The sequence below is a fragment of the Aedes albopictus genome, chromosome 3, assembly GCF_035046485.1.
Source record: "Aedes albopictus strain Foshan chromosome 3, AalbF5, whole genome shotgun sequence".
Classification (NCBI taxonomy): Eukaryota; Metazoa; Arthropoda; class Insecta; order Diptera; family Culicidae; genus Aedes; species Aedes albopictus.
The window spans coordinates 181,791,209-181,818,488 of NC_085138.1; the positions used below are offsets into that span (position 1 = coordinate 181,791,209).

General features: G+C 36.3%; 1 protein-coding gene across 9 annotated transcripts in view; it reads left to right on the forward strand.

Annotated features, from left to right (window-relative positions):
* LOC109415075 (TBC1 domain family member 1) overlaps positions 1-27,280 on the forward strand; it is an 88,061-nt gene that overhangs the window by 28,276 nt on the left and 32,505 nt on the right. The window contains exons 1-2 of one of the 9 annotated variants that reach the window (XM_062856002.1): positions 270-971; positions 1,619-2,123. The exons of 2 other annotated variants lie outside the window; for them this stretch is intronic. In XM_062856002.1, the coding sequence (XP_062711986.1) occupies positions 2,043-2,123 (81 nt within the window). In that variant the 5' untranslated portion in view covers positions 270-971; positions 1,619-2,042. Of the gene's footprint in view, positions 1-269; positions 2,124-27,280 lie in introns of those variants that run through there. 6 more of the 9 variants (XM_062856004.1, XM_062856005.1, XM_062856007.1 and 3 more) reach the window with 6 other exon arrangements.

Genomic DNA, 27,280 nt, shown 5'->3' on the forward strand with positions numbered 1-27,280 from the left:
TTGATTTCTTACCCTAAATAAGGTTCAAAGTTTTTCACCAATTTTTCAACCCATACAATTTGTATTGAGTTTAAAAGTCGACTCAATTTTCTACGATTTATTGTAATTTTTCTAATCATCTTAAAAATATTCTTTAAAAAGTTCCTGAAAGCTCACAATCTGAAGAATTTTTTGATATGATCAGCTCAAAATCGACAAAATGGTTACTTAAATCCCTTTTATTCTGGGCCCTTCAAATGTAATGCAAGCTAACACCGTGGAGAAAAAGAAAGATATAGTCCATTTCGGAACAATTTCCTTTATTTGAACGAAGTTGGAAATGTGCAGACATTCATAATCACTTGTGCAAACATTACCGTCGAATTATTTACCTTATCACGTCATATCTAATGCTCCTACGACCGACCGAATGAGTTGAGCATATTCCACATCTTCCCCACAGCCGGCTATTCATCGCGCGCCAATGACACACAAAAATCGGGGCTAAAACAAACACTTTCATATGCTCCACTTTTTCCCGCACACCACCATCATCACTACCGTGACTTGTCCGATCCGAACTGACAGTAAAGTGAGCCGATTTTCCACCCACCATCGCCCACAGTTTTTCGCGACGATTGCGACTCACGTTTTTCCGTCCCCGTCCCCGTTGTTGTGCGGGTACGATCGTATGATGGTACTGCGAGCTCCCTTCGGCGGAGGAACATGTGTGTTCGTTCCCGTTCCGTTGCTCTGCTCTGGGTGTCACTTATACAGCACCGATATAGGAATTGGCATTGCTTTTTTTTCAAAACCAAACTCATGGTTTAGTTTAATTTTATTTTTCGAACATTTCGGATGCTCGGAAAGTCGTGTGGCAATTTTACTCGGTGATCTAACGGTGGTCTGTAGTGCCGCGAACTAAGCGAAAAGGGAGGAGAGCAAAGTCCTCGGAGGTTTTTTATAGATGTAAATGAAAGTGTCAGTTGGAGGTGAAAAAATAGCAGGAAATCTTTTTTTTTTTGCGGAAAGCTGAAACAGCTAGTGCGTGTGATTGTATTTAAACATCAAGCAGGCAGAACCTCAGCCTCGTGGAAATTCTAATTTAATTAATTTGCTATTCCTGGAGTTTCCACGAGGAGCAGCAATATTGCTGCTTGTTTCTCGAGTGCGATTCAAATTTTAATGTTCAGAGGGCCCTGCATGCAGCGGTTGTGGATATACACGGTGAAGAATTATTACCGCGGTAGTGCCGTGTTTCATACAAAATTAATGGAAATCACTCAGCAGATATGATTACAGTGAATGTTGTTACGAAACGGTTACAAAGGAAGGAGGTTTTCAAAAAGCTTACAAAGCGAAACGCTGTGTCAGTGAATTGTACCGGTTACATGAAGTACCACATGAGTATATGTATCGCTATCATGCACAAAGTTTCCCAAGTTTTAATTTGATATGTTCTATAAGGCGTGTTTTCAATTCAGCTTTAGTTAGCTGGCAAAGTTCTATTTCTGTTATAGATCTCACTTTTCTATTGATTTCATAAAACAAAAGTGTCGTATTTCTCAATATTCTGCCCATCTATGACATATGATATGCCCGGTGGACCAGTATAATGGACATTAATTGTCTTAACTAGGCACTCTATTGGACATACTACATGCGATTCTAGCGTGAAGGGAAGATTCCCACAAGCAAAGTTGAATGAATGGAATAGAAAAAAAAACCAACCACAGTATCGTTCGCTCGACCACTCTGTAGCAGAACCAGAAACGATGCAAGTTATACGTTCGAGAAAAACAAAGCGATAAAATATTGGCTGAAAGGGTGTAAACAAATCAATCGTGTACCAATCTAATTAAAGCCAGTTCAGTTCAGACGAAGCGGTTGATTCAGTTCAGCCAAGACAATGTGAAACTGCGAAAGAAGAAACAAAATCAGTGCAAACAAAGGAAGTTGACAAGCGATTTGACTAATTGCCCAAAACGGAAAGATACATAACTGCCCTACCTGATAGTCGATTCCACATTGAGTGCCCAGCAAGCAATTCGAATAAATCAAACATGTTTACATTGCCGCTGTACAAAGATAACATAATGGTCACTTCATGGAGTGACGCTTCCAGTATCCGTATGAAGAAAAGCGTAAGTATGCCCATGGCCAGAAACAAAGCACTCATTTCAATATTTATCCAAAATTTAACATATCGTACAATACGTTAACTTCGATAGTTTTTCAGCAGATTTTCTGAATATCCTTCCATGTAAGAATAGTTTCTTCAATTTTATATTTTTCAAACAAATCCTGCACTGAAAAAAAAATCAAATACTGTATGCATTTGTGGCACACATAGATTGTTGGGTTTGGTCATAAACATAATTCATGTGTGTATCGACACATAGGTAACCCTCGTTTATTTGCGTACAAAACAAAATTGTAAATGAAGTTCATGGATTTTTATCAATAAAAATGTATAAATTTTTATAGTGTGGGAAAATTTCCGATTGCAATTGGATATTTCTAAAAAAAAATTGGGTGACCCATAAATTGAAAAAACAATCAAAAACATAACCCATAAATTATACATAGATTGTAATCTCTGGAGTACAAAAATTATTTAGGAAGCCGCGTATAGCACAGCAGTTAAATCCATCGATTACTTGTAGATCTTAAGGCGAAAGTTCTTGCAAGACCTAAAATATCTTTGGAATTTAGTTCTTTAGAGAGCAATGCTGCAGGACGTTGCACCGTATCAGTAGTGTAACAAAAATCCATTGATATGCATGTAAGTCTTGAGGTATTTACTCGTGGAAATTCTTGCAGGACCTAGACAATCTTTGGAACGTTCCAGTTCTTCACAGAACAATGCCAAATGGACCTGTCAAATGTTGCACCGTATTTAATATTGAGGGACCTAGAACATCTTTGGAAAGTAGTTCGTTACAGAACCATATTCCATGGACCAGCAAGATGTGGAACTGTATCAGTAAAGTAACAACAATCCATTGATTACGCTTGTAGTTCTTAAGGCCTTTTATTGTGGAAGTTCTTAGAGGACCTAGAACAGAACAATCCATCGATTACGCTCGTAGATTATAAGGCTTTCACTCGGGAAAGTTTTTGGAAAGCCTAAAACATCTTTGAAAATTAGTTATCTACATAACTATGCCTTATGGACCTGTAGAATGTCGCACCATTTTATTTATGTAACAACGGCCTATTGATTATGCTTGTCAGTATTCAGGCCTATATTCGCGAGAGTTTATGAAGGATCTTCAACATTTTTGGACATAACTACTCTACTGAACCACTTTTTCATAGACCTATGGAATATTAAACATCAGTAGAAGGATAACAAAAACCTATTGAAAACGCATGTGGATCTACTGAAACTTTCCTGGATCACTCTGAGCCTTATGCCCTACTAAAACAAACCTTATACGCTTAAACCGTCCTAACACCCTTGATTATTCTCTGAAACCCTCCTTGAAACCAGCATATACAGGGGATGGCCAAAATGTTTGGGAAGTTAGAACCGTTCGGGTAAAACACTATTTTTTAGACAACTCATTTTTGAGCTGTCATATCTCGGAAACCAGTGAACCGAATTGAATGAAATTTTGAACGTACACTAACAATATGTAAATGCTTCACAAACTATTAAAACATAGATACTTTTTAAACGTTGAACAAAGTTATCATGGATTGACACTTTTTGGATTTTTCTCGAAAAAATGTATTTTGTTTACATCAATGTCAATAAATTTTTGTGTTGATATCCAAAGATTTTCCACTTCTGTTCTCAAATTATCTCTAATCAGATATATTAGAGCCTATTAAGATTGAAGGAAGACCACATTTAATAATTTTTGTGTGGTTGTAAATTTGACTTATTTTCCTCTATATGGGTAAAAATTTCAACCCGGTATAACTTAATTCGTCGTGGGAAAATATTACATTTTATAACGTCGCACAGTGGGAAAAATCGACCCAAAAAACGGATCTTTTAACGCCGCTGGTTTCGGTACGTGAAGTTGACCATTTTTGACGTAAAAAAATACGAGAAATCGATTGGTGCTAATTTCATTCACCGCACGGCACGGGAAGTGGTCCATTTTGCCCTTTTTTCATACAAAAAGAGAAACAAAATGTACTTTCAAACAACTAACACGACTGTAGATCATTGAAAATAGCTGCAGGTGTAATTAGAAGTTTAAAGGAATCATAAGAATACATGAAAGATCCTTTTGAATGCTTATTTTGCCCTATATGCCCCAGAACTGTCACATATTCACAATTTTTCCTAATTATGAATGGATTTTCAATGTTACTGACTTAAAGTTGATTTGTTTGGCATAAACAAAAAGCGGTAGATCGTTTATCACCAGAATAATCTTCGGGAGTTGTCCGATTTGCCCCATTTTGCCCTATTTTCATGAAAAATGAGATTTATAATGTTTTCATGAAAAACAAATATTGCTATGGAACGTTGAAATTGGTTTTAGGTGCAATTGGAAGCTAACAGTTATCATGCGTATAAATGAAAAATATTTTCCCTATTTTACCCTACATGCCCCTAAAACTGCTGAATAATAACATGTATGATTGTGTAATGTCGCTGGATGCAAAACATGAAGCCGTGGATCATTTTTGATATATACAAATGCGGTTTATCGATTAATACTACAATCATTCTCGGAATGGTATATATATAGTTGTCCATTTTACCCCAATTTGTCCTGATTTTGTCATGTAGTGAATAAATCAATTTGCCCTGATTTTTTGTCAAGTAATGAATAAATTAATTTCCCTTATTAGCATTGGTACTGAAACCAATCTTATCAATAAGACATATATATGAATTTTTCTATAATTTCAGCTTTTGATGGGGAACTAAGGGCATAATAAGCATTTTATAAAATATGTCGACTATGCGCTAAACTGATTAAATGGGGCGTCTCAAAGCAAATTATATATATTTAAGATGCCCCATTTAATCAGTCGTGTGCATATTTAGGCATATGGGCCACAAATTAAGATAAGGGTTAGTGCTTATTATACCCTGTATTCCCCACCAAAGTCATATGTTTTTACTGTCCTTTCGATTACATTGGTTTCAGTAACAAAAGTCCATCAGTTTGGACATAAGCAAATGGGGGAAATCAATTCATTCATGAGGCGACAACAAATCAGGGCAAATTGGGGTAAAATGGACAGCTATTTGTACCCTCCCGTGAATGATTCTAAACCTTATCGATAAACCGTATTTGTATATATAAAAAATGATCTAGGATTTCATGGATTGTAACCAGTGACATTACAAAATAATAGAAAAAATGTTATCGTCCAGCAGTTTTAGGGGCATGTAGGGCAAAATAGGGAAAATATCTTTCATTTATGCGCATGATAGCAGTTAGCTTCATATTGCAACTAAAAATAATTTCAACGTTCCATTATAGTATCTGTTTCTAATAAATGCATTTTAAATCTCATTTTTCTATGATAATAGGGCAAAATGGGGCAAATTGGACAACTACTGAAAATGATTCTGGTGATAACAGATCTAGCGCTTCTTGTTTATGCAAAAAAAGGAATCAAATCAGTAAGATTAAAAATCCATTCATAATCATGTAAAATTCACAATTTCCAGCAGTTGTTGGGGCATATGGGGCAATATAAGCATTTAAAAGGATCTTTCATATATGTTTATGATTTCTTTTAACCTCTAATTACACCTGCAGCTATTTTCAATGATCTACAGTCGTGTTAGTTGTTTGAAAGTACATTTTAATTCTCTTTTTGTATGAAAAAAGGGCAAAATGGGGCAAAATGGACCACTTCCCGTACCGTGCGGTGAATGAATTTAGCAACAATCGATTTCTCGTACTTTTTTACGTCAGAAATGGTCAACTTCACGTACCGAAACCAGCGGCGTTAAAAGATCCGTTTTTTGGGTCGATTTTTCCCACTGTGCATCGTATTAAGTATCAATATATTGTTGATAAACGTTAAAAAATTCATTCAATTTGGTTCACTGGTTTCCGAGATATGACAGTTCAAAAACTAGTTGTCTAAAAAATAGTGTTTTACCCGAACGGTTCTAACTTCGCGAAAAATTAATCAATCGAGCCCAAATTTGTACCAATGATGCACATATAATAGGGTGACAAACAGTCAAAATTTGAGATTTTTTGATGCACTCTATGAAAAGTTACAGCATGTTGAATTTTTTTGTGGGAGAAAAAAAGTTGCCAATCCCAAACATTTTGGCCATCCCCTGTACTTCCCTCCCCACAGGCTTAAGCCATCTCTTGCTCCCCTCGCCACTAATCCCTAGAACCCATTCTTGCAACTCTACGCCTATCCCTTTCCGCCTGAACTCCCTAAAACAGGCCTGCCCAACCTTTTACGGCCCCGTGCACAACTAACACCCCATACCAGTTTACGAGCCAGAAATTAAAATTCGGCTATGAAATATTTTTTTCAAAACATTTCTGAACTTTGTTGGTTAAGATAATGACTTCAACTCAAAAGAAATATTAGAGCTCTAAAGATGAGAATGCAACTATTGTTTCAACACTTTTCAGTATCTAATGGAGTTTCAGTGCTTTCTGAATACATGAGGTTTCTTGTAGAATTTTGGAGTTCGTTTCAGTATTAAGATAGATACGATGCCATTCATAAAGCAGGATCCCATACTGGATCCTATTAATGCTTCTATGTTGTATCAGAGCTTACTGAAATCTTACGACAAAAATAGAATCTCCAAATTCTCGTAGAATTCGGATTCGTTTGCTGTTTTTTTTTGTTAATATATTTTACAATGTCAGTGTTCTCAAAAGTTTACAACAACATTGACATGATCTGACGATTCCTCGCAATCTAAGAATTAAAACAAGTATTTATACATTTATAAATTAGCACTAAAATATCAAATTAGTTATTTTAATTATATTTCAATTGGTCAAGAAAAAAAATACTCAAACATATTATTTGAAAAGCCAAATTCTATTATTTTTCTTCATTCGCGCCACGGGCCGCACAAAATGTCCTCGCGACAATACCTACTGTCCCGATTTTTATAAACTTTGACAGTGTAAACTAAGAGCAGTTTGAATTTCACTATACCAAAAACCATATCTGCTTATTTTGGCATAGTGCTACATATATGGCTATAACTTTTTACCAGATAGATAAAATTGAATGAAATTTTGACACAATTCATCTACATAACGTTTGCATAACGTTTGCATCGAAGTGTGCTAGAAAAATGTATAAGCAGAATATAAACAAGTTGTTATTTTTGTTTACAAACAGCATCTATTGATTATGCTAGGAAAATTGGTTTTGGCCGTTTAAGGCAGTTTCATTGAAGTTGGTGAGGATGTTGGTTACAGTAGTCGAAAACAAACGTCTAGACATATTTTCTCGATATTTTACCGTTTTGAGCTATATGTCTATGAAAACTAGGTATTACATATTTAGTTGTAATACAGCCACGAGTACTTCGGCTTCTCAAACTAGCATAGTATTGACCCGAGCAAAGTCTGATAGCAAATTGAAAACTAATTTTGATGTTGTGATATTGCAAATTTTGATATCTCAGGTTGTTGTCGTTATGGTCGTTGAAACATCAAAAAAAGAGAGCAGAAAATTGATCCTGTGACAGCAAATTTGAAAATAATTCCTACTATCGATGATAGCAAATTGATAACTGTTTATTTATCCCTAGAAATACTTTACATAATTTACTAAAAGATTCAAAACTTTTCTAACACTTAATATTTACAGTAATTTAAAATGACAGCAAACCTAAAACACAATCTGAAATCATAATGAGTAAAGATAAACTGATATCAAAATCTGATATCCTTGTTGCTGAATACTAATCATGTTTTCGATTTGCGGTAATTAGTTGTTGTACTTTGCTCGGGAAGGCAGTAATAAATTGTAGAAGGTAAAATCAATGTACCTAAAAACAAATGATTTCGGCTCGGTTTTATGCCCATGTGGCGCCCGAGCCTTCCAAATAAACGAATAAGTAAAAAAAAACAGAATATCATTATCCCCATGATATTTGCGAATGAACTAGGATATCTTCCGTGAACATTTGGTGCAATTGATGCAAAAGTTTACCAAATTTTCAAAGGAAATTTTGTTACCGAAAGAAAACCTATTTTCCCAACGGCGCTAGCCTATTTCAAAGCGCCATAATAATGTGAAATGATCTCAATCATCTAAATTTCCCACATATTTTCATCAATCATGCAAAGATATATTCGTACAAACTTTTGGAACGATTTTATCTCAATGAAGTACAGAGATGCACTGCAATACATTGTATGTGCTCAGTGGAAAATCATTGTAAAAAATGGAATTTTTCTGAAAAAACATTGAAGTTACGTAATTTGTGAATACCCCCTTTGAAACAATAAAAATACTATATAACATATCTAGACAACGATAAAACACATAAAAATAGTTTTGGCTATTGTGTGGTAGACTGAAATGCGAACTGAGCCCATGTTCTTATCTTACGAACTTTTTTTCAGGTTAATGAAAAAGCTACGATTTGATGAGTCGCATGCATGAATTTCCATATCTGGTAAATGGTATAAATGACCTTGCTTTCTCAATTTATCAGAAAAAAAATAGTTATACTGTTTATACAGTAAGTCTCTAAAACAAAACGAATTGAATTTGATTGAATTGTTTATACTGTTAGTTATACTAACAGTGAACGTTATCAATTATTGCAATATGTTGGATATTGTTTGTCCTCCATGATCACTTATTGCTTGTGTAAATATAATCTAGAGAACAATAACTATTTTAAAATTATGTTTTTGCTGTATAGTATGGAAGCTTGAAATGTTAGTAGTAACTAGACCGTTTACGGTTTCCAAATCTGACTGTTTAAAATTACCTTTAAAATATATCGTCTAGCTCAAACCTTTGGGTGTGTGGCGGGACCATCATCATCATTTTTGAACAATCATGCCTATTTTGTTTGCGACTAATATTCTTTTTCAGTATCGCGTGCTCGACAAAATAGTGTCGACTGGTCAAACTCAATTATAAAACGCATGTTTATTTTAAACATCTAATATGTTTAGCTTTATAATACTTTTTTTCTGTATGAACAAAAAAATGAAACTCTCAAACAAATTCCCGATTTTCCAGATCAAGATGAATAATCTTATTATCCCTCGCAGCGCCTCGTAGCTATCTTGGAAAGCGAGGAATACAAAAAGTCGTTTGAAATCCGCCAAATCATGCCAGAGCATCGTGATGCGAATTCATTCCTCGGTGCAATGCAAATGACTTTGACCTTTGGTTCAATATAAGATAAAATACAACTTTTCCGAATCATCAATCTTTCTTTCTATTAAAACAAAACAGAACACAGTCGACAAACCAAGCTGAACAGAAAAATAAAACAGATAGATAGCTCATCGAGAAGTGTTTGTAATTTTCAGGGACAATGCTGTGGGTGGCGATCGAGAGTAATTTGACCGGCAACCGACCACAACAAGCAGTGTTTTTCAGTTATTTTTAAACTTATACGTATCATCTGTTTATCATACGATGCCGCGCAGTTTACTAAATTCATTGAAGTGATATCTTATGTTTACTTGTAATCCAAACGGAGAGGCTTCTATGTGCGGTAGACACTATGGAGACATGAGTGTTTATCAAGTTGCGTTGAAAATATTATGAATAATCAAATGGAATGTAGCTTTCCAAAAGAGGTGATAACCAGATATCTTGCGTTGTACATATCCCAGCTGGGACAGAACATTTTTATGTTTGGTGTTTTATCACTTTCACTATTACTTCCTTTGCTTAATGGGTTTTCCAGGGACGTCATGACATCTGCATATTCGAAATCTGCAGTCCAAACTGGGACGAAGCCCAAATTTACATAATTTTGGGTGTCCAGATCAAATTTAAAATGGTCAATCAGGTATCAGGTATCGCACCTGTTTGATACTAAAACTGCACTGCGCTCGCACTGCGTACGACCAGCGAGATTTTTGTTGGTAATGTTGTAGGGGAACAGAGCCCAAAATGCCAAGATGGGGTAAAATGGCCCAACTCATAAAACCATTCCTGAGTGGGACTTGATCAGCACTATAGGTGAATGGTATCAAGATACGTTTGCATAAAACATTCTTTAGAAGCTAGGCCGCCAAACCCACGGAAAATCTTTTGATTTCCCAATGAAAATCGGCTACTTCTGGTTTTTGGTGTTTGCAATTAAGGTTTTCGGATGATTTTATTACCAGCCATGTGTTTCCAAGGAGATTAAGGCACACATGGAGGCGCATGGTTGTTGATGTCTACGCTATCCATGTTAGGGATCATTCAAATATAACGACCAGCGTTTAGCGGGGAAGGGGGTTACACTCCATGTATTGAGTACACCAATGATCCTCAGGCCATTTTTTTTTTCAACTGTTCGTATTGCAACACCTGGATCGATTTGCGAAACATTCAACACGTTATATTTTATTATTTCGGGAGTAGAACAGCTTCCATAAGAAACATTGCAAGGAAGTTGCAGCAACATAGAGAACTGGACATTACGTGCGAACGTTTACGTTTTACGAACCAGTTTTTAAAAACGCTGCAAATCGATGAAAATGCAATGGTTTAGTGAATATTTTTGCTGGAGCATCGTTGTTCCTGTTACCACTTTGAAAACCTAACAAATGAGGCTAGTTATCATTGACAACGATCGAAGTTTGAAAAATGGCATCTTACTCCACCTTCCCCTACTTTTTGCAAATTCGCGCGTCCTGAAGGGAAGGAAAATCACATGGAGACGCCTGGTTCGCTGTATGTATGTATGCACTAGAGTGGGTCAACGTTGTATGGAGAAACTTTAAATTTGACCGCATCAACCCGGAACAAAGCTTTTTTAACTCCTTTTTGCGTCCAAAACGACTGTGCAAAATTTGGGAGCGATTGGTTGCGTCCGCGTATTCCGCATTGTGATTGAAATTTGTATGGAAGTTAGTATGGGAAAACGTACTTTTTTGCATTTTACTCATAAGTTGAATTCTTTTGTCTAATACTGTTTAACTAATGGCGATAAAGTATAGCTTAGGATATACCGAAAAACTTTGCCGAAGACCGCAAAGTGATCCGACGCTTGTGAAAAAAGTTATTCGCTTGGTAACTTAGGCCAAAAACTGAGATTTTATTATTGATGTTATTCCTTTACATGTTAAATGATAAGCACCACCAGGCAATCTGTGCGTTATAACTTTTTTCACAAGTGTCGGATCACTTTGCGGTCTTCGGCAAAGTTTTTCGGCATATCCTAGGCTATACTTCAACGTCATTAGTTAGATAGTTTTAGACGAAAAGTTTCAATTTATGAGAAAAATGCAAAAAAGCACGTTTTCCCATACTAAATTCCATACAAACTTCAATCGCAAAGCGGAATACGGGGACGCAACCAAACGTTCCCAAATTCTGCACAGTTGTTTTGGACGCTAAAAGGAATCGAAAAAGCATTGTTCCAAAAAATCGACTTTGTTGACCCAGTCTAGTATGCACATTAGGGCAGTTCAGACTTTAAACATGTTAAAAATTCAAAGCTCCCATATGTTCATTAGAATCCTTGGTGCAAAACTAGAGTCCTGTCAATTTTTCAGCCATTTCGGTGGTGATTCAATGGTGGCCCAAAAGTAAAATAGGTTTATATGGGAATTACTATGGAGAACTTTCAAAAAAGGTTCTCCACGCTGTAGAGCATCAATACATGGATGACGTCATAGGGTCAAAGCCAAATTGAATTCTTCAGACCTCAATGATGAATGTTGCCGAAGACCGCAACTCGTTTCGACTCACGAGGCAGAAGTTATTAATCAATTATCGTCCATGCATGCTTGAACAGAAGACCACAGCTCGATCGACACGCAATCATAGTATGCGTATTACCTTCTTGCAAACCTTGCAGAACATCGTGTATGAAGATGTGCATGCGAGTGAGAATTTGTTTAATAACTTTTTACCCGATTGTCGAAATAAGTTCCGGTCTTAGGCAACATTCATAATTGAGATCTGAAGAACTCAATTCGACTTTGACCCTATAACTTCATCCAGGTGTTAGTGCTGTACAGCGCGGAGAACCTTTTTCGAAAATTCTCCATAGTAATTCCCATATAAACCTATTTTGCTTTTGGGCCACCATTAAATCACCACTGAAATGGCTGAAAATTTGACAGGACTCTAGTTTTGCACCAAGGATTGTAATGAACATAAGGGAGCTTTGAATTTTTGACATGTTTAAAGTCTTAACTGCCCTAATGCACATATCCTTCAAAGATCGATGGAGACGCACGGTAGTTCTTCTCGTAATTTTCAAATGTCGAAACGATGCCTTTGATTTGACTAATGCTTTCATTGGCAATAATGTTGATGTGTTTTCAGAACACTTGTAACAAGTGTAACGATCTATGGTAAGTATGAATAGATAGCACAACATAAATTAGAAATTTCCAATGTCTCCAATCGAAGATATTCTACTTGATAGTTCTGACTGTCATGGCAAAAGATGTCGCCATAACCTTGCCCCTTGCCGCAAAACACAACTTGTAATTTGTACTGCTTCCTATAACGTTTCGCCAATGGAATTTCAGTTCACCACGCACTCATCACTGATGTGAATGACCTAATTTTTACCCCATTTTTTTAATTCGAAAAACTCGCGGATAAGGCGCAAAAAAAGATGACAAAAATGTTTCGGACTACGCGCGCAACTATAAATAGACGACTTTAGCAGAGTGCGAGAAACTGACGGGCGAACAACAACAATTTGTTTGGGAAAGATGTGAACTCATAAAGTTAAAATACCTTTTCGTAATATATTTACACTCTCGATCAAAAGTTTTTATTTTCCCTATGGAAAAGTATAGAAATGTCCAATTCTATTTGTGGCCTTTTCGATGTCTTCCAAATAAATCACAAAAACGTAAGCTTTATTTCTATGAAATTATTCTTAAAATTCCAACTGCTGGGGAGACTGGGTAGACTTGATCCCTTTTTTCTTAATTTGCCTGTAACTTTGAGAAAAACACAAAACTTGACCCGTTTTTCGTACACAATGCACAATGGTCCGAATCCACGTTTTAGCAGGAAAAAAATCCGTATCTCTGTTTTCGTTAATTTTAGGCGTTTGGTGTCTTCAGAGAAGTTGTTTGCATTTATTTGCTGCATCTTTTCCAAAAATTTTTGATTAGGGTGGTCCTCGTTCTAACTCAAATCTGGAAAAGATTTTTTTAATTTTAAGTCATACGCGATCGAGTTCTTCAGAAAAGTTGTAGGCAATGCTATTTCGAGCAACTTTGCTGAATACACCGTTTATCTAGCTCTTAATTTGAACATAGTAGGTCAATTTTAAGTTTTGACTTAGGGTGAGCCCCCCAAAAACGTTTTTTTCGCAATAACTTTTTTATTTGATTTTTTTCGAAGATGTGAACTTCGGAGCATTTGAAGAGCAAGTAATGACGCATATTTGTTTTGAACATTGCATGTTGCTAGGTCTTGTCATTCAAATGTTATGGGCAATTTTGACTTAAAAACAACGATGTTTTCAAATGCTTATATCTCATGGAGCTGGTAAAATAAAAAAAGTTCTTTGAGCGGCATTTGGAAGGTCACATATAAAGCCAAATTTGGAGCAAATATTACAAGAACGTTATTTTTGAAATTGGAATAAATCGACTCCAAAAATCCCCTTAAAAAATCGAAAAACTACTTATAACTCATACAATTTTAAAGACAGAGTCAAACTGTCTTCGGAAAAAATGTGGGTTTTCACCATACCTAAAAGTTTCCCATACACGACTTTTTTGTAAAACGTGAAACAAAAGCTTGAAATTGATAATTTGATTCTTAGGGGTACATGCTATGTTTTTCTAGGAAATCAGAACGATTATATTCTTTAAAAACAAATTATCAATTTCAAGCTTTTGTTTCACGTTTTACAAAAAAGTCGTGTATGGGAAACTTTTAGGTATGGTGAAAACCCACATTTTTTCCGAAGACAGTTTGACTCTGTCTTTAAAATTGTATGAGTTATAAGTAGTTTTTCGATTTTTAAGGGGATTTTTGGAGTCGATTTATTCCAATTTCAAAAATAACGTTCTTGTAATATTTGCTCCAAATTTGGCTTTATATGTGACCTTCCAAATGCCGCTCAAAGAACTTTTTTTATTTTACCAGCTCCATGAGATATAAGCATTTGAAAACATCGTTGTTTTTAAGTCAAAATTGCCCATAACATTTGAATGACAAGACCTAGCAACATGCAATGTTCAAAACAAATATGCGTCATTACTTGCTCTTCAAATGCTCCGAAGCTCACATCTTCGAAAAAAATCAAATAAAAAAGTTATTGCGAAAAAACCGTTTTTGGGGGGCTCACCCTAAGTCAAAACTTAAAATTGACCTACTATGTTCAAATTAAGAGCTAGATAAACGGTGTATTCAGCAAAGTTGCTCGAAATAGCATTGCCTACAACTTTTCTGAAGAACTCGATCGCGTATGACTTAAAATTAAAAAAATCTTTTCCAGATTTGAGTTAGAACGAGGACCACCCTAATCAAAAATTTTTGGAAAAGATGCAGCAAACAAATGCAAACAACTTCTCTGAAGACACCAAACGCCTAAAATTAACGAAAACAGAGATACGGATTTTTTTCCTGCTAAAACGTGGATTCGGACCATTGTGCAATGGCAAGTAAACTTCTATTGTAAGTTTATACACAACAGAAGGACTTTAAATTATTGTTGAAGTTTTCAAAGCTGTGTTTTTATGGAGGTGTGTCTTATGGTGTATTTATCAAAATTGGGTCACAATTGATCTCCTTTTGAGCACATGGTTAATTTAAGGAATTATATAAGGTACACCGGGGCAAGTTGAAACGGGTGGGGCAAGATGAAACAGCGGGTCAACATGATGTTTTCTAATGATGATAAACAGTTTGATCGCCATAGCACATAGTTTTTGATTCAAACAATCTTTTAGCGAGAAATAAATTTCCAAATTGTATTGAAATCTATTTCGAAACTTCGTGTTTCATCTTGCCCCACCCGTTTCAACTTGCCCCGGTGTACCTTATGTTGAGGTCGAGCAAAATATCGATTGTTTTTTATTCTTTTATCATAAAGTATGGGTTCTTAAGAATGCTGTGTCAAATGTTCATAGGGATCCAAGCAGTACAAGCAAAGATATAGCGTTTTTCGCCTCGCTCCCTTATGGGCGCATAATGCAAACTTGAAACTTTAAACGCGATTATCTCGGAATTATGTTTTCCAAAAACGTCGATGCGGTGACTACGATTGCGGAAACAGTTCTCAATCGATTTCAACCAATTTTTTTTTTTTTTTGAGTGTTCGCTATTTATGTGCACATTATAGTTTTGGGGAAAAAATATGCTAGAAGAAAATTGTTTTAGATTCCGAGAAAATATGGGGGGAACCAGTCTCCCCAGGAATCAAGTCTCCTCAGTCTCCCTATATTTAAAACTTTTAATATATGATGAAAGTAAAAAAAAAACATAAAAGCCAACGCAAATTGCATTCACATTTTTGTTGGCAAAACTTTCCCAGGTTTTAGAGAGTGATTTCAAACTTTTGGTCAGGACTGTTTCTAAAGACATCCCAACCCGGTTTAAGAATGTTCATCTTTAAATCCTATTAAATCTACCTGGTGGTGCCTTTTCCGTGCCTTCGAAAACCCATTTCAAGTTTTTCAATAGTGTTTGACCTGCTAATTAGACTTAAACGAAAATACAAAAAGGCAGCTTTTTTTTAAATCTACGCATATAATACATAAAAATGATGATCGGTATTCATAAAATCCAAAAGTACGATCCAAAATTCATTTGTTGTTCTCAGTTTTGGATTTTTGAAACGTAATTTTCAATATCCTTACCCAACGTACCGTAAAACGGAGTAACTTTCACAATGCGGGTAACTTTGATAATGTGACAGGTGTTGTAAAGTTTATCTTAAAACTATGATTCCTTCATTCAGTTGAGAAAAAGGCAAACGTAGATCAAAACTATACATTTGAAAGTTCAGCTAACGCTAAGAAGTATTTTCATTGAAACCGAGTTTGTATTAAACTTTTTGGGTAAAACATAAAAATTATCATTCGTCACTCCTTTCAAACAATCTGCTGTACTACTTCGTTTCATTTTTTTTTTCAAAGAATAGCCTCTTATTCTCGGTAGATCCATCATAGTAGAATACAAATCAGGCCTTGAATCTCTTAACGAAATGTGTTTTACGAACTGGAATCAATTTTATAAATTGGGACATATATCTCCATACACCGATAAACGCCCAAAAGTATACAATTTACTTGTAATTTCACGGCCACGAAATGGTAGCTAGAGCTATGATACCATGCAATATGAGTATCTGACGATCGGACTCAATGAGTAGAAGTCAAAAAGCAATACATATTTGACGCCATTTGAAATCCAAGATGGCGGACCATAATCCAAGATGGCGGCCATGGAATGGTAATTTGAACTATGATACCATGTAATATGGGTTTTTTTCGATCAGGCACGATGAGTAAATGTCAAAAAGCGATACATATTTGACGCCATTTAAAATTCAAGATGGCGGACCATAATCCAAGATGGCGGCCACGGAATGGTAGTTTGAGCCATGATACCATGCAATATGGTATCTTTCGATCGGGATCGCTGAGTAGAAGTCGAAAATCGATATTTGACGCCATTTTGAAATCCAAGATGGCGGACCATAATCCAATATGGCGGCTACGGAATGGCAATTTGAGCTATGATACCATGCAACATGAATATCTATTGATCGGACTTGATCAGTAAAAGGGTGAAGGCTGGGTAGATGGTAGGGTAAAGGATAATGTAGTGTAGAGCGTATGGTGAAAGATCAGGGTAGAGAGTACGATAGAAGGTAGGATGGCTGATAGGATAGAGTAGGCCAGAAAGTAGGGTTGAGGCTTAAGATAGAACGCAGGATAGAGGTTTAGCATAGGAGGCAAAGAAGACGGTTAGGTGGATGGTGAAATGGTAAGGAGATGAGTTTTTCTCGAGATACACTCCCGTTCAAAAGTTTGGGGTCACCCCCTCAAAAACATGTCATTTTTTGAGGCCCATATCTCCGCCAATTTGCGTCCGATTTCAAAACCCTAGGTCTCATTCAAAAGATAATAAGTCAAAGAAACTTTGAACATGATTTAAAAGAAACTTTTTCAAAAAAAATTGTATGTAAACTTAACCCAAAGTTGCCAAATTGATGATGATGATGATGATGATGATTGTGTACCCACCATCAGCGCAAGGATTACCTATGGCTGCAGAGTCATTCCGGAACGGAATGATCTACCTGATGGTTTGTTGTAGCAGGGTAAGCTAAATTCACTGGAGACCTTCGGAAAACAACATGATAATTGTTATCTCGTGACAAAGTCTGGCCACCCCACGAACATTTGCCCGGAAACCAGTTCATTTAACTTCCTTAGGCTACCCCTCCGAAATCCCCATATATGTCATGTTCAAATATGAAAAGTAATAAGGAACGAACTCACCGGGTAATCCTGACCAGCTGGTTTTCTATGTTTGGCTTTGGTCTCAGCATGCAAACGGTCCAAACCATATTAAATGTGCACTCTTTCACACCACTCGCTGATTCTCCGATCGTCCATCGAAGAATCCGAAAAAAATACATAAGCGAGAATACCGAGGATTGTTCACAATCTGCGAACTTGACTGCGGAAAAAATCGTGACCATGACGCCGCTGGTTAAACCGCTTCAAAGTTATAGGTAGATTGTGAACTTCATTTTGTAGAAACAAATGGAGTTTCTAACGTGAAATGATGATAATGGGTTGTTTTTTATCGAAAAACTCTAAGTAAGAACACAGAAATACAACTTTGGAAAAAGTAAATTCTCAGTTTGTTTATTGTTTTAAACAAGCCTCATATCTGCGTGGGCATCCGTATCAACCAAATTCGGATTTCTTTTATAGTGCTTTATCTGACGATAGCGATCGCCATCGATTCAATACAAATCAATATCGAAAGTCTCTCACTGGTTGACCGGGATTTTTCAGGCAATTTGACCTATAAAACCCTCAAGACGAAGAGAACAAACCTGACGATAATACCCAAAGTCTTCTAAAACGACGGATATTGCATGTGCTGCAAGTTGCAACCGGACAAACAATGTTTACATTACATACTACGTTTTGTATGCCTTCCAATACTTTTGAGTTGAATTTTACACAAATGACGCATCTGTACACGCGAAAACACTAGATCGATTACAATAAAAACCAAAACAGTACTGCTGTTCGTTCTATTTTCACCAAAAAGTACACCAAGTAGTGAATGTTATTGAACATGGAGAAAGCAAAAGTGGAACTAAATCATTATAACATGGAATTTGTTTATTCTACTATTTTGTTTCGGCCTTAGGGAGCATCTATAAAGTACGTCACGCTAAAATAGGAAATTTGCAACCCTCCCTGCCTCCTCCAAACGTGACGATAAACTTGATGGATGACCCCTTATGCGATAGATTCTATTTCATTGCTTAAAATTTAAAAAAATGTGGAATATAACTAAATTATATCTGCATAGCTGTTATCATATCTGCATATGATAATATATTTATGATAGATTCAGAGCGTTAATGATTAATCATAACTTTAATCATGATTAATGATTAATGATTAAGATTAATCAAAATCATTAATCATAATCACAAAAAAATCTCATTAATCATTAATCTTAATCACACTGTTTTTGCAATCTAATCATTAATCAGTAATCATAATCATAAGAAAAAAATATTAATCAATCATTAATCATTCATCACCAGAAATGATTCATCATACAAAATATATGATCCAATTTAAATTGGTTCAAATGCTGTTTTAAATAATATAATATATGATTCTATTTTAAAAATCTCCCGGACAGAGTTACCTTTAACTTTTGGAACTTTAAAAACATGTTAAACAATAAATATATTTTAATCATTTCTAGTTTTTTGTGATTGATTAATCATGATTAATCATGATTTTTAATCAATGAGCCATTTTTAATCATTAATCATAATCAATAATCACAGATAAAACCAATTTTAATCATTAATCATAATCTTTAATCATCCTAAAAATCAAATTAATCATTAATCATAATCAATAATCACCAAAATTGGAATTTTAATCATCAATGATTAATCATGATTAAAATTTTTGTTAATCATGAACGCTCTGATTAAAACAAAATCACTAACGACAAATCATGTCTATTATACGTTAACGAGTTCAATATGACGTCATACTACCCCGCTCAGGTGCACCTGACAAACAAGGATTTGAATGAGGAAACTGGCAATACGTAGAACCAGTAAAGCTTTTATCACCGCCTTCTTCAAGTGTTGTAATGGCCTCATTGGCAGAGGCGTCAGATTGCTACCGACGGTAGGTGTCTTTGTTCAAATCCCGTTCGGATCCGAAAATTTTATAACGTACTGGAAACTTTTTTTATGTCACGTACTTTTTCTAAAAATAGAATAACACACATAAAAATATTTACCCAAAAATGAGTATAAAAATTTAGTTTTTACCCTAAAAGGTTGCCAAGGAATTATAACACAATTTGTTATAATTTTGTTAAATTCTACCATATTTTATGGAACAAGTTTTGTAATATTTTTGTTATGATCATAACAGAAGTTATTACATTTTTGTTCTTTTCATATGGCAACTTTGTTAGAATTTCTGTTATTTTAACTACTAACGGTACATGTTTTATAACAACCCTTGTTATAAAAAAATATTGTAACAAAATAACACAGCTTGTTATAATTTTGTAATGTCCATCTAGTCGGGTACCCACTTTACGGTAGGCAATTTACACGGAAAAAAATACACGGTAATGAATATTTATTGGGTACCGGACTAGACACAGAAAATTTAATGGTTTTCTTTGATACATCGAGGTCTTGAAATTAGTCTATGGTTTAACTGCAATGCTTTTGAACTGCAAGTCCGGTAAGTGCAACAAATTTACAGTTATCGCACCGCCAAATGTCAAAATGGTGCGCCATGTTTGCCCAAATGAACAGACTGATGAAGTTCACGTTCGTTTAACGTCAGTTGATGGTTTGTTGATACTGTCAGGCGTTCGAGTTATCGAATTTTTGTTCGCCGTTAATGTTGCTTTAAGTGAAACGTAAACATGTTGCAGTTATCGTCTACTGTATCTTTGACATCCGTCAATACAAAAAACCCAGCAAATTTTGTAATTATTTTGTTACAAAAAATGTAGCAAATACTACAATAAATGTGTTACGAAATTTTGTTATAGGCAATTATTTTAATATGCATAATGTAACAAATGCTGTTATATATCTATTTGAATAAATAATACAAGTTTTGTTATAGTTTCGTTTTTAAAATAATAACAAATTTTGTTACAATTTTGTTATGGTCATTCACATATACGAATCCTTACAACAAAATTATATGAAATTGTGTTATTTCTAATAACGGTTGTAATAATTTTCTTATAATCTTGTTAGGAGCTTCTGGTCGGGATACCCGACGCACTGAAAAACAATCTCTTGGATACTAGCATTTCCGAACTCGGAATAACGACGAACACGAGCACCACGACGCGGGCAATGTAGTCTCTTGCCACCGAGCCATCGTCGATCGTTTACACAAAGTGCGAACAAAAAACACAAAGAAAAATACGAAAACGCGGGAACGACGAAATGCGGTTAGTTTCAGCCTCCGCGCCCTGCTTGTCACTGACGACCGTCGACCTTTCACTCTTCCATCAGCGTTCCACCTAAGTACGAACTAAATACACAAAGAAAAATGCAAAAACTCGGTAAAGACGAAATGCGGTTAGTTTCAGCCTCCACGCCCTGCTTGTCACTGACTTAACCCAAAGTTGCCAAATTTTCTAAAAAATGAATATAAACTTACGGCAGTGTCGCTGGAAGTTGGGTCGACCAAATTTTAAGATGAGAGCGGTAATATGACCCATTTTCTATTAGCTTTCAACTGCTTTTTACAGAACTTAGCTAAAAAATCTAGAAAAAAAAGTTATTAAGTAAATTAATCCTTGATGTCATCGACCAAAAGTTTGGGGTCACCCCTCAATATGATGTATCGGCCAAAAGTTTGGGGTCACTTTCGTAAAACATGGAAAAGTGATTTGGTGATATCTTCGTCATCTATTGTTAAATTTTAACTATTTTTGGCTCATTTCAAAGATAATTAACTAAATTTACGTTTGATGTCTTCAACTTAACGTATTTAACGATTTTTGTATATAAAAATGTTACGTAAAGTTAGCACATTTTACCACGCTTCAAAAAATGAGGCAACTTTACGTTAAGTTTTAGTATGTAAATTTCAATAAATATGTGTGGTTCAATGCCTATGCAGTAAGTATCATTCATTTTGTTTCAAATAAGCCAAGAAGAATTAAAATTGAATGAAAGATGACAAAGATATCAACAAATCACTTTTCCATGTTTTATGATAGTAACCCCAAACTTTTGGCCGATACAGCATTTTGAGGGGTGACCCCAAACTTTTGGTCGATGACATCAAGGATTAATTTACTTAATAACTTTTTTTCTAGATTTTTTTAGCTAAGTTCTGTAAAAAGCAGTTGATACCCGGGTAACCACTAAGCATTTGAATAAGCCGTGTATCAGCCCGTATTGCGCATTTAAACTGCTTGCTGCCCTACATAAGCAGTTCGAATGCATAGCTGCCTTGAGTTAGCATAAACTGTGCTGTTCAAAAGCTTCCGGCTGTTAATTAGCATTTCAACTGCTTGAAGTGGTTTCACTTGGGAGCACACAGAATGCTTTTCAACTGCTCTTTAAATGCTAGGAGCAAAAAGGTTGGGAGATATGTTACGCATTTGGCATGCTTATGCCTATGCTTCTGTTTACAAATTTGTGCATCTTATTTGTTTCATCATTTTCCCCTACTCATCCAAACGCACCAAAGAAAACATTACTGCAGCTGGATTGGATTGGGAACTTGTCCATAAAAAAATCACCAACTGTTTATCATTTCGTCGGAAAATATGTGCCGAATAGGTGGATGCTTTGGTGGATCGTAGGATTGTTTGAAAGAGGGAAGAAACAATCTTATTCCACAGATATTTCGACAATGATTTTTCATCAGGGCCTAACTGACTTGATCGATTTCTCTTCGTCAACTCTCTCTTTCGTTAATAACTTGGTCAAAACGAACGAAATCATTATTTTTTTGTTTCTATAGCAAGATGTAGTCATCCCCTTCGCATTTCAATCAAAAAAATTTGGGGAAACTCAATACACATTCTGTAATAACACAAAGAGAGGATCGATGAAGAGAAATCGAAAATATCAGTTAGGCCCTAATGAAGAATCAATGTCGATTTAAAAGAAGGGATCGTAATGCTCTACCAAAACGAAATATCTCAATGAAAACAAGTTTTGGATGTTGAATCTGAAGCTGTTATCGAATAATTCTTTATATTGGCGATTAAATCAACGCACGCCACCGGGACAGCTTTAGCATCGTGGATCAGGAGCAACAGAATCCGAAGCAGATATGATTAATCAATCTCCGGATCGTAAGTTCAAATTTACATCACTACAAAAATCAGCAAAAAAGTACCACCAAGCACCGGCGGGAATATGGAAGGACGATGAAGCGGGGAAGCAGGCTGAGAGAACGAGAAGCAGACGTCAATCTATTTTTGTTTTTTTTTTTTGCTCGACGAGGCGTTACGCTTCTTTGACATTTCGTCACGACGTTCCTGAAGGGAGAGCACTAAGACAGCCCGTTATTTTGCCAAAACCTGCTGTGAGGTAGCACTATAGGCGCATATACGGCTAATTAGCATTTAACGCCTTGTTGTAAAGGCTACTATAATGCTGAAGGAATAATATTTTAAATGCTTACTGGTTACTTGGGTAGCTAATAGAAAATGGGTCAAATTACCGCTCTCATCTTAAAATTTGGTCGACCCAACTTCCAGCGACACTGCCGTAAGTTTATATTCATTTTTTAGAAAATTTGGCAACTTTGAGTTAAGTTTAAATACAATTTTTTTTGAAAATTTTCTTTTAAATCATGTTCAAAGTTTCTTTGACTTATTATCTTTTGAATGAAACCTAGGGTTTTGAAATCGGACGCAAATTGGCGGAGATATGGGCCTAAAAAAATGACATGTTTTTGAGGGGGTGACCCCAAACTTTTGAACGGGAGTATGTATGGGAATATGGCTTTGGTGCATTTTTATTATCCGATACTGTATCTCTATAGTGAACCATGACGTCATCTGACAGTCATTTTCTTATTCTTTTTGACTAGTTATCCTCTCTTTAACTGGATGTAGATGCATTGTATATATATATGGATCAGAATACAACGATAGTGTAAAAGTTGTACTAAAACAGAGCTTGAAACAAATATCGGATGTTGAGGACCCACATTGAAGACGTCGAATCGCTTCACAATTCTTGGCAAAGCGAGTTCAACTTTCTCATACAATATCCGGTGCTACTTTTCTTCTCCCACAAGAGCATTAATTCGACATTTTTGCTTGCGCAATGTTCCTCTCCTCATCAAGTGCAAGTAAAATGCATTGTGACTCCCAGATCTTGATTTAACTACAACAACAGTTTCAAGTAGCGAAAAAGGCGTAGAAAAAACTTCTCATGCTGCTTTTCCAGCACTGCACATTACTGCACCTAATGACGAAGTCAAAAGTTCAATTTTCAGCTGATGGGACTAAGAGCTGTGTGGGTCTAGGCCTTTCATTTTAAAGCTCCTATATGCTTGTGCAGTTTCACAAAAACGGAACAGGTTCTAGGCTTGTCACAAAGCGACGACGCCGCTGGCTGGGTAGCACTGAGGGCAAATTAGAGCAGCACAACGTACACGGTGCAACTTCCGTTCTATGGCACGAGGCTGGAAGGTAATTTGATTTCCATTTATAAAATCAACAACCAGGTAATGAAATTATATTTTGAACAAGTCTTCCTCCACGGGGCGCTGCTGTTGCTCCATTCTTTGCTTGCTCTACCTGTTTTCTGTGACACTCTGTAATAACTTGGGAAGCTCGGAATGGAGGTCGTTTATAGCTAGGTAGAGTGATTTTCACGTTGCATTCAAGATGACTAAAGCAAGATTGAAAATCTGTTCTATAGGTATACGAAATCACTTCAAGTACCTGTTGAGTAACAGAATTGTCCTCCGAACTTAATTATGTTTGAATAAATTTTCTCAATGGTTCGGCCAGATAACGAGTCGCCTAGTCGCATTTCAACGCCGAACATTCCGCATCAACGGAAGTTCGCGATGTGGTCGCAAAGTGCGGAAATGCCTGTCGGGGAGGATTCAGCCTAGCAGACGACTGGTCGCCACATCGAGAGCGAGAGTGGCTTAGATGTGACTGTATCTAGCGAAAATAACACATTTTGTTGGCAGCTGTCCAACACATAGCAGCGGGGATAAGCGTATACAGGGAGGAGTTGGACGCGAAACGGATCCCGAATGCATAAAAGAAGGATGATGACGTGAGTTTTCCGCTCAACCGGTGTCATTTTGTTTTCCTCATTGTGCTCAAACTGATTGAATTTCGGTTATTCTGTTTGGCTCAAACGGTTAAACAGTTTAAGTCACATATACAATTCTGTCTTTTTTAATGTGCTGTCGACCACTTCACGCCCACCGCATTTTTTGGCTAACTTGCATCTCCTTCCTTTTCTCTTTGGCATGACGACCCAACTGAGACAAAGCCTACTTCTAAGTAGTACAGCTTAGAGATCATTTGGGATAAATGCTCGAAGCATACTATATTAGAAATTCACATTGGCTTTCTATTCCACAGCATCATTCTATTAGTTATGCTTGAAAAAAAAAATGGCACAGATCTTTAAACACATTTTTATTAAGGTTTGTAAAGATGTTGTTTACAGTAGTCGAAAACAAGCGTGTGGGCATATGTTTCGATATTTTTATCTAGACTCCTACTAAACGGCTTCCGTCTACACGGTCACCTATTACACGGAATCCCATTACACGGCAGTCCGTGTTGTGGGAATCACAGAGCTTATGGGATTTCGCCTAATTGGGGGTGTGAGCGAATATCTCAGGCGTACCACAGATCTACCACACAATGCCAACTTTCATCCAATTAGTTGGCAATTTGGCCGATAGAGGCGCTATGTAAAAGTGGTTGCTATGTACACTCGCCAGTAGAAGCACTCATAAGTTATCAAGTTCGATATCTCAAGATCTACTTTATTTGGAACAATGCTGTCTTCGGCAAAGTTGTTCAGTAGTTCAAAAACAATCGTGATTAAACAATTAGTTGGCGATATCGCCGCTAGGTGGCGCTAATCGTCAAGTAAAATTTCAAACTTCTCTATCTCAAGATCCAGAGCAAATAGAAAAGTGCCGTCTTCGACAAAGTTCTTCAGGAAGTCAAAAGCTATTTGGTGATTCAACCATTAGTTGGTGATTTCGCCGTTAGGTGGCACTAGTTGTCAAGTAAAGCTTCAATCTCCGCTATCTCGAGATCCATAGCAGATGGAAAAGTGTCGTCTTCGGAAAAGTTCTTCAGGAAGTCAAGAGCAATCTGGTGATTCAACAACGCCACTACTTTCACTTGTTTTGGAAAATTGTTACGCCCATTTGAAATGCTGAGGCTGAGAAATGAAAAAAATAAAACAAATCGAAAGACAATATTGCGCGTTTCACCGTAGATTATCGCGCAAAAATGTTCAAAATCGCTAATATATCGTCGCCAGTATATCATATCGTGTTCGTGTCTTCTACGATAAGTGCGAAAAATAGGTAAGGATGGACCGCGCAGAAAACACCGAAACGATTAAATGCAACCGCGCATATCTGTTAACATTTTTGCATAACTTTGCGCGATTGTTTTTCTCGCAATGTATAATAGGTCGATAAAAGTAAAATTAGTAGGGACAAAAGGTCTTGCCCACATATTTAAAAAAAGGGAATTTTCGTGCAGCATATTATGTTTGATTATTTAAATCCTGTTTCGACTTGTCTTTTAGCCTGTTAATGTTTTTTTTTTTGTTTTCTACCCGTTTAATTTAAGCCGTTTGGCACACAGACATATTTCTTTTTGTTTAATTTGTGGTTGCCCATATTTGACTATTGTTTTTAAAAGCAGATTTGATGTATAGAGAGTGTACGCTCTTAAGGACAAGGTATTTGGAGTACATTGCTCAAAATTTCTAGAGCACCGTTTTAAGAACCGTTGAACGGATTTGGATTAAAATGCATCACGCTGTTGACAACCACTGAACAATTAACGTAATGCATTTTTATCCAAATCCGTTCAACGGTTCTAAAAAACGGTGCTCTAGAAATTTTGAGCTATGTATTCCAAATACCTTGTCCTTAATATATCGGTACTAGCATTTCAAAAAGGCGAAACTGCTTGCCGAAGGCAAACCAAACCTTTCAGGCTTATTCTGCGCGGCGTGTGAGGTGAGACGGAAGGTTTTGTCTCACGTGGCGTGAGACGACTAATGTAAATCAAATGGGGTGAGTCGACTTTTGTCACCTCATTCGACTCGTCTCACCTCACACGCCGCGCAGAATAAGCCTGTTTATCTCTCCAACGCAATGTGCAACTGCGTTATTCTTTCCGATAGTAGTTGTTGGTGGTCTGGGAAAGATGAGATACGATCTACAGCTATGGGAGAAGATTTGTGTTGAAGATAAGTTACGTCCTTTTGAAATGTTGGTGCTGATATGCATGTGAATACTATCGCCTTGACTGAGTGTAATATGACCATCATATGGAATCACAATACAACACGCAAAACAAGAAAAGCTACCAAAAATTGAGATATGCCTTTTCTACCAATTTATGTATTAAAAACGTACAGAAAATGTGATAAATCATAATCCATTCGTTGTATTAAGATGCGCTACACGGTTTCATAGCTTCCATACCACTACACACAAACACCTCCATTCAAACCCGAGAAGTTGAACCGGGTTGCGTCTAAAAATAACTTTCGCTTCGCTGCTGAGCTTCGCGTCCTATTGTCTACATGGAATTTTCCACTTGCAAACAGCAACCTGCTGGATGCGGGCTTTTCAGTGCACAATGGGTCTAGAGTCGTATTTACGAAGACAAAAATGTTTCTGCCAAGTTCTGTCATTTCTTTTTTTTTTCATTATTGTGAAATGATTACGGTCAATCAAGT